Source organism: Macrotis lagotis, chromosome 1 (genome assembly GCF_037893015.1).
Source record: "Macrotis lagotis isolate mMagLag1 chromosome 1, bilby.v1.9.chrom.fasta, whole genome shotgun sequence".
In the NCBI taxonomy this organism is placed as follows: Eukaryota; Metazoa; Chordata; class Mammalia; order Peramelemorphia; family Peramelidae; genus Macrotis; species Macrotis lagotis.
This window is the reverse complement of record NC_133658.1, coordinates 587,473,286-587,487,841: the sequence shown is the minus strand read 5'-3', so window position 1 is coordinate 587,487,841 and position 14,556 is coordinate 587,473,286. Positions and strand designations below refer to the sequence as shown.

The 14,556-nt window shown below is 35.2% G+C and overlaps 1 protein-coding gene across 2 annotated transcripts in view; it reads right to left on the bottom strand.

The window, feature by feature from the left end:
* The window catches only part of PPP2R3A (protein phosphatase 2 regulatory subunit B''alpha), a 147,897-nt gene that overhangs the window by 97,607 nt on the left and 35,734 nt on the right, over positions 1 to 14,556 (bottom strand). Inside the window, exon 2 of one of the 2 annotated variants that reach the window (XM_074214829.1) lies at positions 4,324 to 6,804. In XM_074214829.1, coding sequence (XP_074070930.1) covers positions 4,324 to 6,321 — 1,998 coding nt within the window. In that variant the 5' untranslated portion in view covers positions 6,322 to 6,804. Of the gene's footprint in view, positions 1 to 1,975; positions 2,531 to 4,323; positions 6,805 to 14,556 lie in introns of those variants that run through there. The other variant, XM_074214830.1, reaches the window with a different exon arrangement.

Here is a 14,556-nt window from a genome sequence, read left to right as displayed (position 1 = left end):
TATCCCCAGCAATTAAATCAATGCTGGCACAAAGCAAGTGATTCAAGGCATACTTTTTCATTCATATTAAAAAAAAAGTAGCTCAAATCTAAATCTGGCCTAGTTTTCATTATGCTCAAGAATCTGGTGACAGACTGATGACAAGATGACTTGTTAGTAAATTTGTAATGCAGCCCCATGACCCAATAGTAACTCTTTACAGCAGAAATGCAACTGTAAAAGATTGCTTCCATGTCCATCAAACAGTCTTCCAAGAGCATAGTTCTGACCTGCTTCCCTTACTCTGCATTCCATCTCCCAGTTCCATGCTTTTATATAAGCTGTCCACCTTGCCTGGAAAATACTTCCTCTTCAGGATTCCAAGCTTCCTTCAAGGTTTGGCTCAGGTATCATGTTTCCCAGGAAGTCTTTCCCGCCCCTTCTAACTTCATGATAGCAGTTCATCCTGCCTTCCTTGATGAACCTAAATATAAACCCACTCACCCCCACGTATATATTTGTTAATGGTTTTTTCTAGTGAATTACTCCTCTATTGATGTCTTTTTCACCTTTAATGCCTGTTAGACTTGGAGTGTTAATTCCTTTAGGGAAGAACTATCTAAATTTTCTATTTATCCCCCCCCCCAAATAGTAGGCATATAATAAATACTGACTAACTTCCAAATTCTGCTCATTTCCAACTTAGTGAAACTGATGCTAATGCTAAAGAGGAGAAAAAAATCTAGCTGCTCATATTTAAAAGCAAAGTAGCATGATAAAAATAGGCATGCATGTGCCTATGATAGGATGTAAGTATTCTATACAGAATTTATTGAGGAAGTAAGATTTTAAAAACACTAATTTAATAAGTGGTACATCATCCATATTTTTTACAATTAAATTCTATTATCATACACTTTGCTTATTTTTAAGTTTATCTGGTTTGTTTATTTTGAAAGAGTGGTTTCATTCCAAACACAGGAACATCACTATAATGTTTGTTGTAAAAATATAAAATTTTTTTTGGTCTGATTTATCTAAGTTTCAATTTTCTGTTTGTTTTAACTATAAACACTTGGCCAGAAAACACCACTTTGATTTCAGTCCATATTACATTCCAAAGAACCCAGATGATTCCATGGGCTGTAAACAGAAGCTCTAGGAGAAAATGCTGATGCTAATATTTCCTTCTCTAAAAGATTAAATTTTATGCATCAAGTCATATTACATACTCATTTTATAGGAAAACTGGCTTAGTTTTCTGAGTCAATAATATTTATTGTAAGAAAAGCTTTTATCTTTTTATCTTTAATCTATATCACACAACTTATTTGCTCTGACACTGGGCCACTGGGAGCTGAGCATGTGTGGGTTGTAAAATCTGAGTTATCACCATCAGAGATAATTTCAGCATTTCTCATAACAATGATAGAAATTCTATTACATTCACTAATTCCTTTAATGTATATAATTGAATAAAACACATATGGGAATACACACACACACACAGACATATATGATATATAGAGATATAATCATTTCTTCAGTTTCAAGTTAAGAAAACTTCTTGCCTTCAAAATATAAAAAAATTACTATTATTGTAACCAAATTACATTAATTCAAATACAAATAAGACTTTTTAACACTAGAATACTAATCAGTTGAAAATGTTTTCTCTACAAACTTCAATGCATTTTTAACAATTTAGCCATTTACTTATGGAGCTTAATTGTCACCAAAAACTGTTTCCCCTTTTTACTGATGAAAAAAATGTGAGTACTGTACTCCAGGTCAGGGAGATCTATTTTTAAACATGTTGGTATCTAGCTACAAATAGCATTCTGCAAATAGACAACTGAATAGAGGACATAGTTGAATTCTCTGATCTAATATCAAGATACACGTGAATTATAGGAATACTTTAGAATTTAATTCAATGAATGTAGTTTTATTAGTTATACAAATATGAGGATAAAAAAGAACACAAGTTTCAAACCTGTGTCTGTTGAAATATCTTTAGCCTCTTCTTAAAGCGTGACGGAAGAACAAAATCACAGCCCTTTGCAAGAAAAGCTAACTCTCCCCTCAAATCCGGGTCCCTTCGAAGAGAGGTTTCCTTGATCATCATCTTTGAAAAAAAGGTTTACTTAGCAACTGTCCAGTATACTCCTTAAGATGATCAGACTTAATCTTGATGAAATATATGTTTAGAGGCAAAAAGTTATGAGTCTTGTAATGAAGAAATTGTTTCTTGTCTCCCATTGAAATAAAATTCGGACATAATGGTCTCCTAACCTCTTGAGGCCACAATTTCCACACCTGCACTGACAATCAAAGAAGTCTCAAAGTTAAGGTCATGGATTCCAGTGCCTTCTCATCATTTTCAAGCTAGAAACACATCCTGCAACCGAACCTTTACTCCTGGGCAATAGCTTTATGACAAACTGACTTGCACATGTTGTGGCACAGAGTATTCTGGGAAGGAAAGCACCCACTACCAAAAAGCTAAAGTTAGAAACGTGACAGCTACACCTAAATATATCAACTTCTGTGACACTGTTAACTTGATAAAACTACAGCTTAAATGAAATAAAAACCTATACAAAATAATCCCTGTTGCAATAAATTGTACCCTTCAATTTTTAATAATGTAAGATGCCTTTAGTATTTTCTTACTTTTGACATATTTATAGCATCAATTATTTTATGAATTAGGGCCTCTAATTTTTAAAACAAGTTTTATTCCTTAATTGGGAAAAAGAAACCAATACCTCCAAATTTATTAGAGAACTTGTGAGGAAGAAAAAGCAAAAATGTTTCTTTACCAAATAGTGCTTTGTTGAGGATTTAAGTTTTTTTTTGTTTGTTAGTTTTGCTACTCTTCTATTTTATAACTAAACATAAACTACTTGTTTCTTAAATTCTTTTTTTGGATATTCCTAATGTATTTATACATCATTCTGGGATTTTCCAGCCAATCTAATGATAAAAAGGAGGGACTGAACAATGGAATGAAATAAAAAATGAATTCATGTAATAGATCGACTCTGAGATTACTTTCCAATGTGCATATTTTGTATGTAGATCCTTTCTTGCTTATAGTTCCTACATTAGATTAGGAGTTCCTTGAGGGCAGAGATAAATGGGTGTGTGTTTGTTTTTTGCTTTTCTTTGTATCTCTAATTTGTACAGTGCCTGGTACATAGTAACCACTTAAATGCTTGCTGACTAAATGACTACAATGGTGATAAAAAGAACAACAGTATATAAATTATACTTTGAATTTATAACATTTCTTTCTTCAAAATGGTTAACACAGAATCTGAGATTTTAAGGTTTTCTTTTTTTTTTGGCAAGGCTTAAGTGGCTTGCCCAAGGCCACACAACTAGGTAATTATTAAGTGTCTGAGGCTGGATTTGAACTCAGGTACTCTTGACTCCAGGGCCGGTGTTCTATCCACTTTGCTACCTAGCCGCCCAGAATCTGAGATTTTAAAAAATATGAAATGAGGAAACATTTAAAAGTTCAAAACTTTTTCTCAAAACTTTAAAATGATTACCATATTATGATTTATTATTATTATTGGTATTATTTTGATTTATGCATATAAAATATAGTCTACCTTCATCATTAAAATTCTAAGAAATATATAGAATTAAAAACCCATAGCCATTATCATAAAAGCAAAATTCTTGCTGCATCAATACTTCTTGCTTACCTGGATATGAGTCCTATTTGCTTTCTGCTGTTTCTCCACAACTCAAATAAGTTGATTTCCTTTTGAATGCATTACAGTGAGAAATATTTGCTGTCTCCCTTCTCTTGAAATGACCCATTACTCATTTTCAGGGATACTTATTTAAATGGCACTCCCACAAGTCAGGACAACATTGTTCAACAATACATTGTTCTTAAATTGTTTAGTGCATGTTAGCTTTACCTAGATTAACTCTTCAAAGGCAGGACCATGTCATACTTCTTTTCCATTACCTGGAGGGTCTTGCACAGTGATTGAAAAATGCACACTGATACTTGGTTGACTGCTTGAAGTCAGTGAAACCATTACTGTTCTAAGGTAGACATTTTTACAGTAGCAACACTAATATATTAAACCAACAACAAATTTTCATATGTATTTATTTTAAAGGTATTTCTTTGGGGGCAGCTAGGTGGCACAGTGGATACAGCACTGGCCCTGGAGTCAGGAGTACCTGAGTTCAAATCCTGACTGAGACACTTAATAATTAACTAGCTGTGTGGCCTTGGGCAAGTCACTTAAACCCATTGCCTTGCAAAAAAAATTCCTTTGGTGAAGTTTCAAGATATAAAATTGTTGTTCTTACCTTGATTACCTCAGGGCTCTGCTGAATCAAAACAACTGCAGTACTATCTTTGGTTTTATCACTTGTATGACTTTGACATACAGATGATCTAGCCTGGGAGGAAGTTGTCAAAGTTTCTTGCAAAATTTGCATCATTTCCTTTTCTTGTGATAAGCTTCCTCGGCCTGATTTGCATTCAACTAGTTCTTGAGCAAAGTCTTCAATGCTTCCTAGGATACGCAGTAAGAGAGCTCGATCCTCTTCCTCTATTTTATGTCCATTGGTTTCAATAATTCTTGTCAAACAGGAAGAAGATTTTTCTGAGGGTGAAGAGTCCTTAGATTTGGGCTCAATATCCAAAGGTCCAACCAAAGGAGTATGGTTGTTTAAAGATTTAGTGTCATAACTCTTGGCAAGAGGTTTCCCTAGTGTGTTCTCCATTCTCTGTGAGAAACACTCCAAGTCCAATAATAGCTTATCTATCTCTTCCTGATTATTAGGTTTCATAATACCTTTGTGGTCTCTCTCATCAACTTTAGTGACTTTGGGTATAAGGTCCTCCTTAGATAAAGCAAAAGCTGTTTTTTCAAAGACCTTGCCAAGAGTGTCAGTTTGTACTAAGGTAGGAGATTTTTCAAGACTGTTGTTATGGTCTGTAAATTCTGGTTTAGCTTTGTTCATTTCTAAAGATTCTTGATTAAAACTGTTCTCAGTTCTTTTTTCCTTTTCAAATACTTTTTTCCCATCTGACTCTTCTTCAATATAAAGAGTTTCTATGAAGTCAGAAGAAGATATACTTTCTAGAGGATTTGTAGTTAAAGTCTGTGGTTTAAATTGGAGAGTTTCCATAGTTCTGGGGTCATTTAGCTCTAAATTTTGTAATGAATTTGAAGGACCTTTTGTGGGGTTAGTCTGAATAGACTTAATTGTTCCAGTTTTAATACTATCGTACTTGTCTTCTTGAAATTCAACTGAATGGAACTGCCCCGTTTCTGGTGCTAACTGGACAACATCTTCATATTTAGGGGGCTGTTCAGTGCCAAATATTGGGGAGAAGGGAGTTGGTTGTAAGATTGGCAAATTACTAATAAATTCAGACAAGTCTGTATTCTCAGTATGTCCAGGATGCATGAATTCAAATGGTATCTTTTTTAGATAGGAAGCCAGCCTGGTCATTACATTCATATAGATAGTTTCAGAATTTGAAAATGAATCATGACTACTTCCATCACTGATATTACTTCCTGATTTCTTTTTTATGCATTGCTTTATGATGTCTGTGCATTTTTTCAAATCCTCAGAACACTTGAGCAATATATCTAAACACATCTTTATATCTGTCCCAGAAGAAGGACCATCCAACTTATGTTTTTCCAATATCTGGGTAATCAGATTCTCTTCAGATAAATTTTGGAGAAACATGGAAGCCATATTTGTTTCAAGTGAATTACTATGGGGCACAGGTTTTTCCTCAAGTGAGGAACTCCGGAGTAAACCAAAGGATGGATAGTTCCCATCATTGCCATAATGACCAAAGATCAGGTCAAAATCAACTGACCGCCTATTAAATGAGTCACTCTTAACTTTTCTTCCCTTTCTGTAGGTCACATGGTTAGAGTTCTTAAGTTTTTCGAGGGAAAATTCCTTGATTTTTCCACTGGCAAAACTGATTGCTTCTCCAGCAATGTCTTTTAGGTTGCAGGTGCTTTGCACCATAGATAACTTCTTGACCTTCGGTATACCAGGGAGGATTTGATGGTTTTCTTCACTCTCAGCCAAAGAAAGACCACTTTCATCAGGTAGAAATATAGGAGCTCGTGTTGCATTTTTGACACTGGAGACAGGTATGTGCAGGAGCTCTGCACAAACGCTATGATGAACCACAATACAGTCAATTCCATGCCTAAAGGTCTGACAAGTTCCAGTGCAATAATGTATTGCCTGCTGAAAGCGCTGGTCTATGACAAGACTGTTGTAATAGTTCACGGTGCTCACCACAAGCCTGTAAGCTGCTGCCATAACATAAAATCCACTTAGTGGAGTTCTGAATTCACAACAAGGTTCTGGGTTAATTTAGATTTCCTAGTTTCTTCACCTAGGCTCTGTACATTTTTGACATTCAGATTTTAGTAGTAACTTGGTAATGTTGGGTAGTGTTTTTTTTTTACTTGCAAAAGCAAACAGAACTTGATGGTGGGATATACTGCTGAGATACAGTAGCTAGTGCACATGTGAGTCTGAATGAAAAGTCACATTGTCTAAGACATTAGTCCTGGGCATAGTTTGTCTTAATTTTCTTTCATAAGACAGCTATGTCATGAAAATTCACAAAGTCATTTTGAAGTTGTTGTTTTTTTAAACAAAATATCTAGTTTTAGTTCTTCAGCAAGTTTTAGGATGTTGAAATGGCAGTCAGATGACTTAAAGTAAGGTCTAAATGTTGTGACAGCTGAGTTCTCCAAAGCTTGGAATGATCCATTTTTCCATGAGTGAGTGGGTAACCTGGAATAAAACACAAATGAGAAAAAATGAGAAATAATTAAGAGCAAATACATTTTCATTTTAAGAGAGCTAAAGAAACTTGTAATTCTTCTTTGTCATTCTCAAGTTACACAGCAACAAAATCAGTGATATTCTTTCAGTGGTTTTGATTAAAATGATCCCCATATCTCGACAATTCTTTTTAGTAGTATCTCTTTTGCCTTTATCTTTATTCACATTATCAGTAAACAACATTACTTCACAACTTTGGATTATTATGGTTGTTTGCAAGCTATTATTTCTTTCCACAGTCTCACTTTCTGGCAATGTGTTCTGTATATATCAAATTCCCTTGCTCAATACACCTTGCCTATTGAACCAAGTCAAAACTCCTCTCCTTTAAGGGTCACTCTATTCAAATATACTGCTGTCTCCATATTCTTATAGTATTTATCTTCTGGCTATGAGGTAATTTTTTTACTCTCTTGTTTATTTTTTCTATTTACATGCAAAGATAGTTTTTAATATTCATCCTTTTGCAAGTTTTTGAGTTCTACATTTTTCTACTACTGTCTCTTACCCCACCCTCTCTCCATGGTAGCCAACACTCTGATATAGGTTGTATATGTACAATCCTGCTTAACATATTTCCATATAAGTCATTTTATTAAAGAAGAATTAGAACTAAGGGGAAAAAAATTGAGAAAGAAAGAAACAACATAAAAGAAGTTTAAAAAAGTGAACAAGTATCCTTGCTTTGCTTTCAAAATCCATAGTTTTTTCTCTGGTTGTGGATTGCATTTTCCATAACAGGTCTGTCAGGACTGTCCTGGATCACTGAACTGTTGAGAGGAGCTGAATCCATCAAAGTTCATCATCTCACAATATTGCTGTTAATGTGTACAGTGTTCTTGCAAACATTCACACTGCATCAGTTCATGCAAATCTTTCCAAGTTTTTCTGAAGTCTTTCTATTCATTATTTCTTACAAGGTCATTATTTTTCTTTTTTTGGGGGGGGGGTTTGCAGGGCAATGGTTTTAAGTGACTTGCCCAAGAATACACAACTAAGTAATTATTAAGTGTTTGAGGCTGGATTTGAACTCAGGTCCTCCTGATTCCAGGAACAGTGCTCTATCCACTGCACCACCTAGCTGCTCTGAGGTCATTCTGTTTCAAAGAATTCATCCCTTTGCTTTGCATCATCCTCTCTATACCAATCTATGTCTTTATACTATGGGATCTCAATATACATGTTATTGCTCCTTCAAACCTGGTCTACTAGTTTGTCAACTTCTATGACCTAAAATTTCATTATGCCTCAGCTATATAATACATAGTAATGATCACAAAAGCAATCATATCATACCATTCCCATATAAGTATTCCCTTTCCATGATAAAAAATCTGAAATTACTATCTGATCATTTGATGCTTCTTATCATTCAATGTTTCCCTAGTTTAGTCTTTTTTTTGGGGGGGGGGGTTGCAAGGCAAACGGGGTTAAGTGGCTTGCCCAAGGCCACACAGCTAAGTAATTATTAAGTGTCTGAGACCGGATTTGAACCCAGGTACTCCTGACTCCAAGGCCAGTGCTTTATCTACTATGCTACCTAGCCAACCCTAGTTTAGTCTTTCTACGCCACTTTTTCCCTGATCAAGATATCTTTATCATTATCCTAATTTTGTTATATTGTGACCTTTTTCATATAATCATTTCATTGTTATTGGATTATTTTCATCATTTTTAATAGCTTGGTACAATTCAATTTCATTCACACACCATAATTTGTTTAGTCACTCCCCAGTCAAGGGAAATAAAACATAAAATATCTCAAAACAAAAATAACTGACTTGGAAAAGATCAAAGAGAAAAATTTAAGAACCAATGCATATAGAAAGTTCCAGCACACATGATTAACAAGATGGAGGACTAGACATTTCTCTGATTTCCCCTGAGCTCCAAAACCTCTCCAAAATAGAAATTATGTACCTTTCTCCATGATTTAGAACTCTAGAATCCAAAAAGGTTAAAACAAAACAAAAAACACAAGATCTGCTTTCCATATACTGAGTTCAATCAGCACCACTCCCCCCATTCCATACTACCAGTGGAGGCTGCTCTGCACCAATCCAAGAACCAGACAGAGGGACCTGGAACAAAAACCCTAAACCGCAGTCCAGCCCCCAGGATTCCGAGGCTGCAGCAGTTTGCTCCTACTGGGAGCCTTCCAGGGCAGTCTTCTGGACACAAATACATACAAAGCTGGGGCTCTGGGCTGTGCTGCTTAAGATCTCCATAGCAGAGGCTGGAATAGAGAGAAAGAAGCAGCATATATGTGTGCCTCAGCTTGAATCAGAGCTCAATAATCATGAGACCTCACCCTTGTCCTGGAACTTCAGAGAGCCAAACTATAGAAATGAAACCTGTAGCACCAGGGCAGCAGTTTTCTGAGCTACCAGTGGTAGGTGAGAGAACTGAGGCACAAAGGAAGTGGGACAGGACTCTGAAGCAAATCATCCTGGGGGGTGGGGGATGTGTGTCTATGTGCCCTCCAAAGTCACTTGGGAATGGTGAACTTTTTGCCCAGCATGGGAAAAGGATGAGATGCTTTGAGATCAAATTCCAAAGGAAAATGCCATCAGAGAGGAGGGAGTCACAGTAAATAATAGGGAAAAATATGGGGGAGGGTAGGAATTCAAATTATTGAAGATTCAAAAAGCACTGAACTCTTCAATGCCATGACCAAACCCCTCCCCTCCCCCCCAAAACCCCAATAGATGACCTATTTCAAGAAATCTTAAAAAGAAAGCTGAATAAATCTCTTAGCATCAAAAGGCCTGTCCCACTTCCTTTGTGCCTCAGTTCTTTCACCTACCACTGGGAGCTCAGAAATAGAAAAAAATCTACAAAACCTCCCAAATTAACAAAATCTACAAAAATCTACAAAACCTCCCAAATTAAAATTCTCAGGAAACAACAAAGACTCAGAGCTTCAGGTAAAAGAAAAAATACTACAAAACAGAAAGAAAGAAGGCAAATACTGAGAAGTCATACTTATATTCAACAAATGATTAAGCAGTCTTCACTATAGCCAAGCAGAAAACTTAGAAACAAGAAAAACTGACTGAGAAACATTGAATTTAATGTTACAGGGGAGAAAATGAACCTTTAATGAAATAGAGAACTTCTATGAATTTGTATTGGAAAAAAACACAGAGTTGTACACAAACTTTGAAGATCAAATATTGGGGATTAGAGAAACAATTTAAGAAGATAAATGTGAAGTAATAAAAAGGGATAAAGCAGGGATAAACTTTTTTAATCAAATATAAGGAAATGTCCCATATGTCTTTGAATACTTTCACCAATAAAATTCATAGTGGAAATCTAATTAGAGAAAGCCTAGGAGTGGTTCCATCATACCTTGATGATTGAAAGAAAGAGAAAGAGGAATATATAGGAAGAAAAAGGAAGGTTAGGGGAAATTAGCACACAATCAGAGTATGCCAAGTAAACATTCAAACTAATAAGGAGAGGATAGATAGAGGTAGCAAATGAAACCTCAACTGAACTTATGAAATACTACTTGAATTGTTGAATACCCAGGAAGATTGTCTTCCCATATTTAATCTATTCTCTTCTTTATTTTCTCAAATTCCATTTTCTCTGATTCTTTTACTCTTTTGTCTTTTCAAGTTCTGAATTGTGTGGTCTCCTAGAAGAAGTTAGTCCCTTGAATATTACTTCTGTAAAACCAAGTCATTAGATCATGGCACCTCTTTCTACCCTTATTCTTTGGTTGTATAAGTAGTCTCTAATATATTTTCAGAAACCACTTGTCTTTCCTTCATAAAGTCTTGATTAAGCAGGACAAGAATCAATGTCATTTTGGCTCTACTATTCTCTTTTGGGAGAACCTCCTATTTCCTTTCTCAGCTCCTTTCTAAAACATCAGTATTAGGCCTACCTCTGCCAGCAGACCTCCTTCCAGGGAGTACTTCACTTATACTTGATTTATCAACAAATTAAAAAAATAATCAACAAATACGGGGTGAGCTGCCAGGTCTTCAAATCAGTTTTTCCCCTAAGGCAATGGGATTAAGTGGCTTGCCCAAGGTCACACAGCTAGGCAATTATTATATGTTTGAGGCCTGATCTGAATTCAGGTTCTCCTGACTTCAGGGCCGGTGCTCTACCTACAACATCACCTAGCTGCCATTCAAATCAATTTTAACAAAAATACTCTTTTAGCTCATAAACAAAATAGTTCATCCTAATTTTTAAATGACTTCATCTCAAGTCTTTCCCTAAAGGTAATAATTCTTTTTCACCATTTAAAATATTTTCTTTTCCTTCTAATTTATGAAACTTTTTTTGTCAAAAACTTTTCTTATGTAGATAACTTTTTCTCCATTCTTTCTCATTGCCAATATACTAAAAATTACACTTGGATTACTTTCAATAGTAGATCTCCCTGACTCTAGTCTGTCTGCTATCCACATATCGCTACATTAAAGATCAATAATTTCATTACTATAGATATTCTCTCCATTCATAATATTTTATAGTGATTTTAAGGTTTGCAAAGCACTTTATAAAAGTTATCTTATGGGAGATACTATTATCCTCATTCTTAGATCAAGGAACTGAAGCTGACAAAAGTTAAATAATTTGCCATGGTCACACAGGAAACTTAAGTTGTCTGAGGCTAGATTTGAACTTATTAAGCCTCCTGTCTCCACGTGCAGCACTCTATCTACTGTACCACTTTGTTTCCTCAAATACAGATGGCAATCCTGCTATATAACTTAACTGAAAATGTAAGAGAATTGCTATGGCTGAAAAAAGTCATTACCCTATAGCCACTGTAATTATGAATTTAGGTCATCCCTCAGGCACAAGAAACACAGTTCATCACTGGATTCATATTCATTACCCTTCCAGATGGGTAATGTTTTCTAGAGCTTGTTCTCAGGTGGTATAGATTCCAAAAGCCCAAAATCACCCCAACACTGTAATGAGGGAACATAATAATCTTTTAGTGGAGCTGATAGACTAATCTTCCTAAAAATACTGGTTTCATCATATTACTCCCTTGTTCATAAAACTTGAGTAGCTCCCCTTTACCTATATGCTCAAGTATGAGTTCCTGGCCATCAAGGCCCTTCAAAATCTGACTCCACCCTACTTGTTCAGTCTTGTTTCTTTCTCACTACTCCCTAAAACACACCCTTCATCCTAACCAGATTGTTCTCTTCACACAAATAAAGCATGTTTATTCTTGTCTTTGTCCCTTCTTTCATCTAGTTTTCCATCATCTAGATTAGTATTTTATAAAGCCTTCTCTTACCACTCAAAAATCACATTGACCTCCATTCCTTTTATTAATTTCTTAAAATCTATAATGTACAAATAAGTCCTTGATTATATTCATTACCTTTATATTGTTTGTCATTTTCTCTGAAGTAGTCTCAACTCTCTCCAACTAGAATGTATTTTCCCTCAGGGTAGGGACCACATCTCTGTCTTTTTTTATATATCTCCCCCACCCTACTCCCCCATAACACCTAACACAGTACTGACACATGTTAGATATAAAATTGATTGGCAGTCAATCAATACTGACCGATTTGTTAATAACTGACCTACAGTTTCTACTTGAAAGGGGGAAGTTGGGAAGTATACATTCAAATAAAAATGGGCAATATGGATTAGGTAATATGCTAGGACATGATAAGAGTGCTTCTCTCTTGAAAATATGATCATGAATAAACATTGGAATATTAATAGTATAATTATATTTAATTGCTTCAACTTCAGTCAGATACAGGTTATTTTTTAATCATATTTTTGTTAGTTAACCTTCTCTCTCTCTCCCTAACATATCCCAATCAAAAACAAGAGAAATAAAACTCCTGCCACAGCCATAGTTAGTCAGACAAAACAAGCTTCTGTAGTCACTTTCATACAAACAACAAATACACACATATATGTAGGGATGTTGTATGTATCTTACTTTGAACTCTGAGTCTGTCACCTCCCTATCAGGAAAGGGTTAGCATGCCACATTATAAGTCCTTGGAATAGAGGTTGGTCTTTACTCTGATCTGAGTTCCTGATTCTTTCATATTTGTTCTCTCTGTTTTTTCCCCTGAATTTCTCTGAAGCCACATCTATCATCATTTTTCACAGAACAATAGTATTCTATCACATTTGTAAGCCATTACTTGCTCAGTCATTCCTCAATTCGTGGGTACATCCTCAGATTCCCATTCTTTGTCACTTCAAAGAGTAATTAAAATTTTTTTGCATATTTTGAGTTAGAATCAGTTTTATTTAAAACTAATTCCTACCTTAATCCATTATCCCTCTAATTTCCTTTTCCTTCCTATTTCCCTGTTGAGTGAAATATCATTCTGTATTCAGAAATCCACTAAACACTAGCCATATTTTATACTGACCTTCTTAGAGTAGTGGAGGGAAGACCAAACAAATGAATATTTCTTTTTCAGTGCTTAAGAGACCTTATTGCAATGCAATGAAATGCAAAACCAAACCAAACCAAACCAAAAAACTCACTTTGGTTTGAACCAAACTAAACCACTCCCTCCCACTAAAAAAAAAAAATGTGATTTTTTTTTAAACAGGTGGCAAGATGAAGTAAGTAATATATCCTGAGGCTAATCAGTTACAAATATTTTTTCAAAGAATACAAGTAAATAAAGATATCAAAAATAACACTGAATTCAGAACTTTCAATCTAATAGGGGATGGGGGGAAGCTAAAGCAATTTGTATTGGGAAAAGTGGAGGAGAAAAGGTGGGTTTGAATCCTTGTATTTTTTGCTTACTACTTGTATACTTTGGGCAAATCACTTAATCATTTTAAGTTTCTATTTCTGGAATGAGGATTGGTCTAGATGAGGTCTAATAATTCTTTTACCTATAAATCTTGAACCTATGAGGAACATGAAAAGCTGAATGTTAATTCAAGATATAAAAATATTAATCATTAAATTAATTATTCAGTAGTTTCAGTCATTTCTGACTATGACCCCATTTGGGGTTTTCTTGGCAAAGATACTGGAGTTGTTTGCCATGTCCTTCTCTGGCTCATTTTACAGACGAGGAAACTGAGGCAAACAGGATTAAGTGACCTGCCCAGGGTCATACATTGAGTGTCTGATACCAGATTTGAATTCAAGTCCTGACTACAGGCTCTATCCAATGAACTGACTGTCCCTGTTAAATGAGTGCCACAGACAAAAAATTTATCAAAAATTTATTACATTTTCAATATTTACTCAGAGGAAGACTATACTAAGATAAATAAACCAGTTCTGCCTAAAGGAAGATTATAATGTAATAGGGAAAATAGGCCAAATATGCAAATAATTATAATAGAAAGCCTAGTTGAGGTTAGTTTTTATTTGGTAGGTCCTAATAATAATCAGATGTGTGTACAAGATATATTAATATGACAATTCTATGAAGGACAGATTGAAGGAGAAGTCTTAAGGCAGAGTCTAGATTAAGAGGTTACTGTGGAGGCAGCTAGGTGGCATAGTGGATAAAGTACCGGCCTTGGAGTCAGGAGTACCTGGGTTCAAATCCGGTCTCAGACATTAATAATTACCTAGCTGTGTGGTCTTGGGCAAGCCACTTAACCCCATCTGCCTTGCAAAAAAAAAAGATGCAAGAGATAATAAGGAAATGAACTAAGGTAATAATGATGAAAATAGAAAAGAAGAGAAAGATGAGAAAGATATTG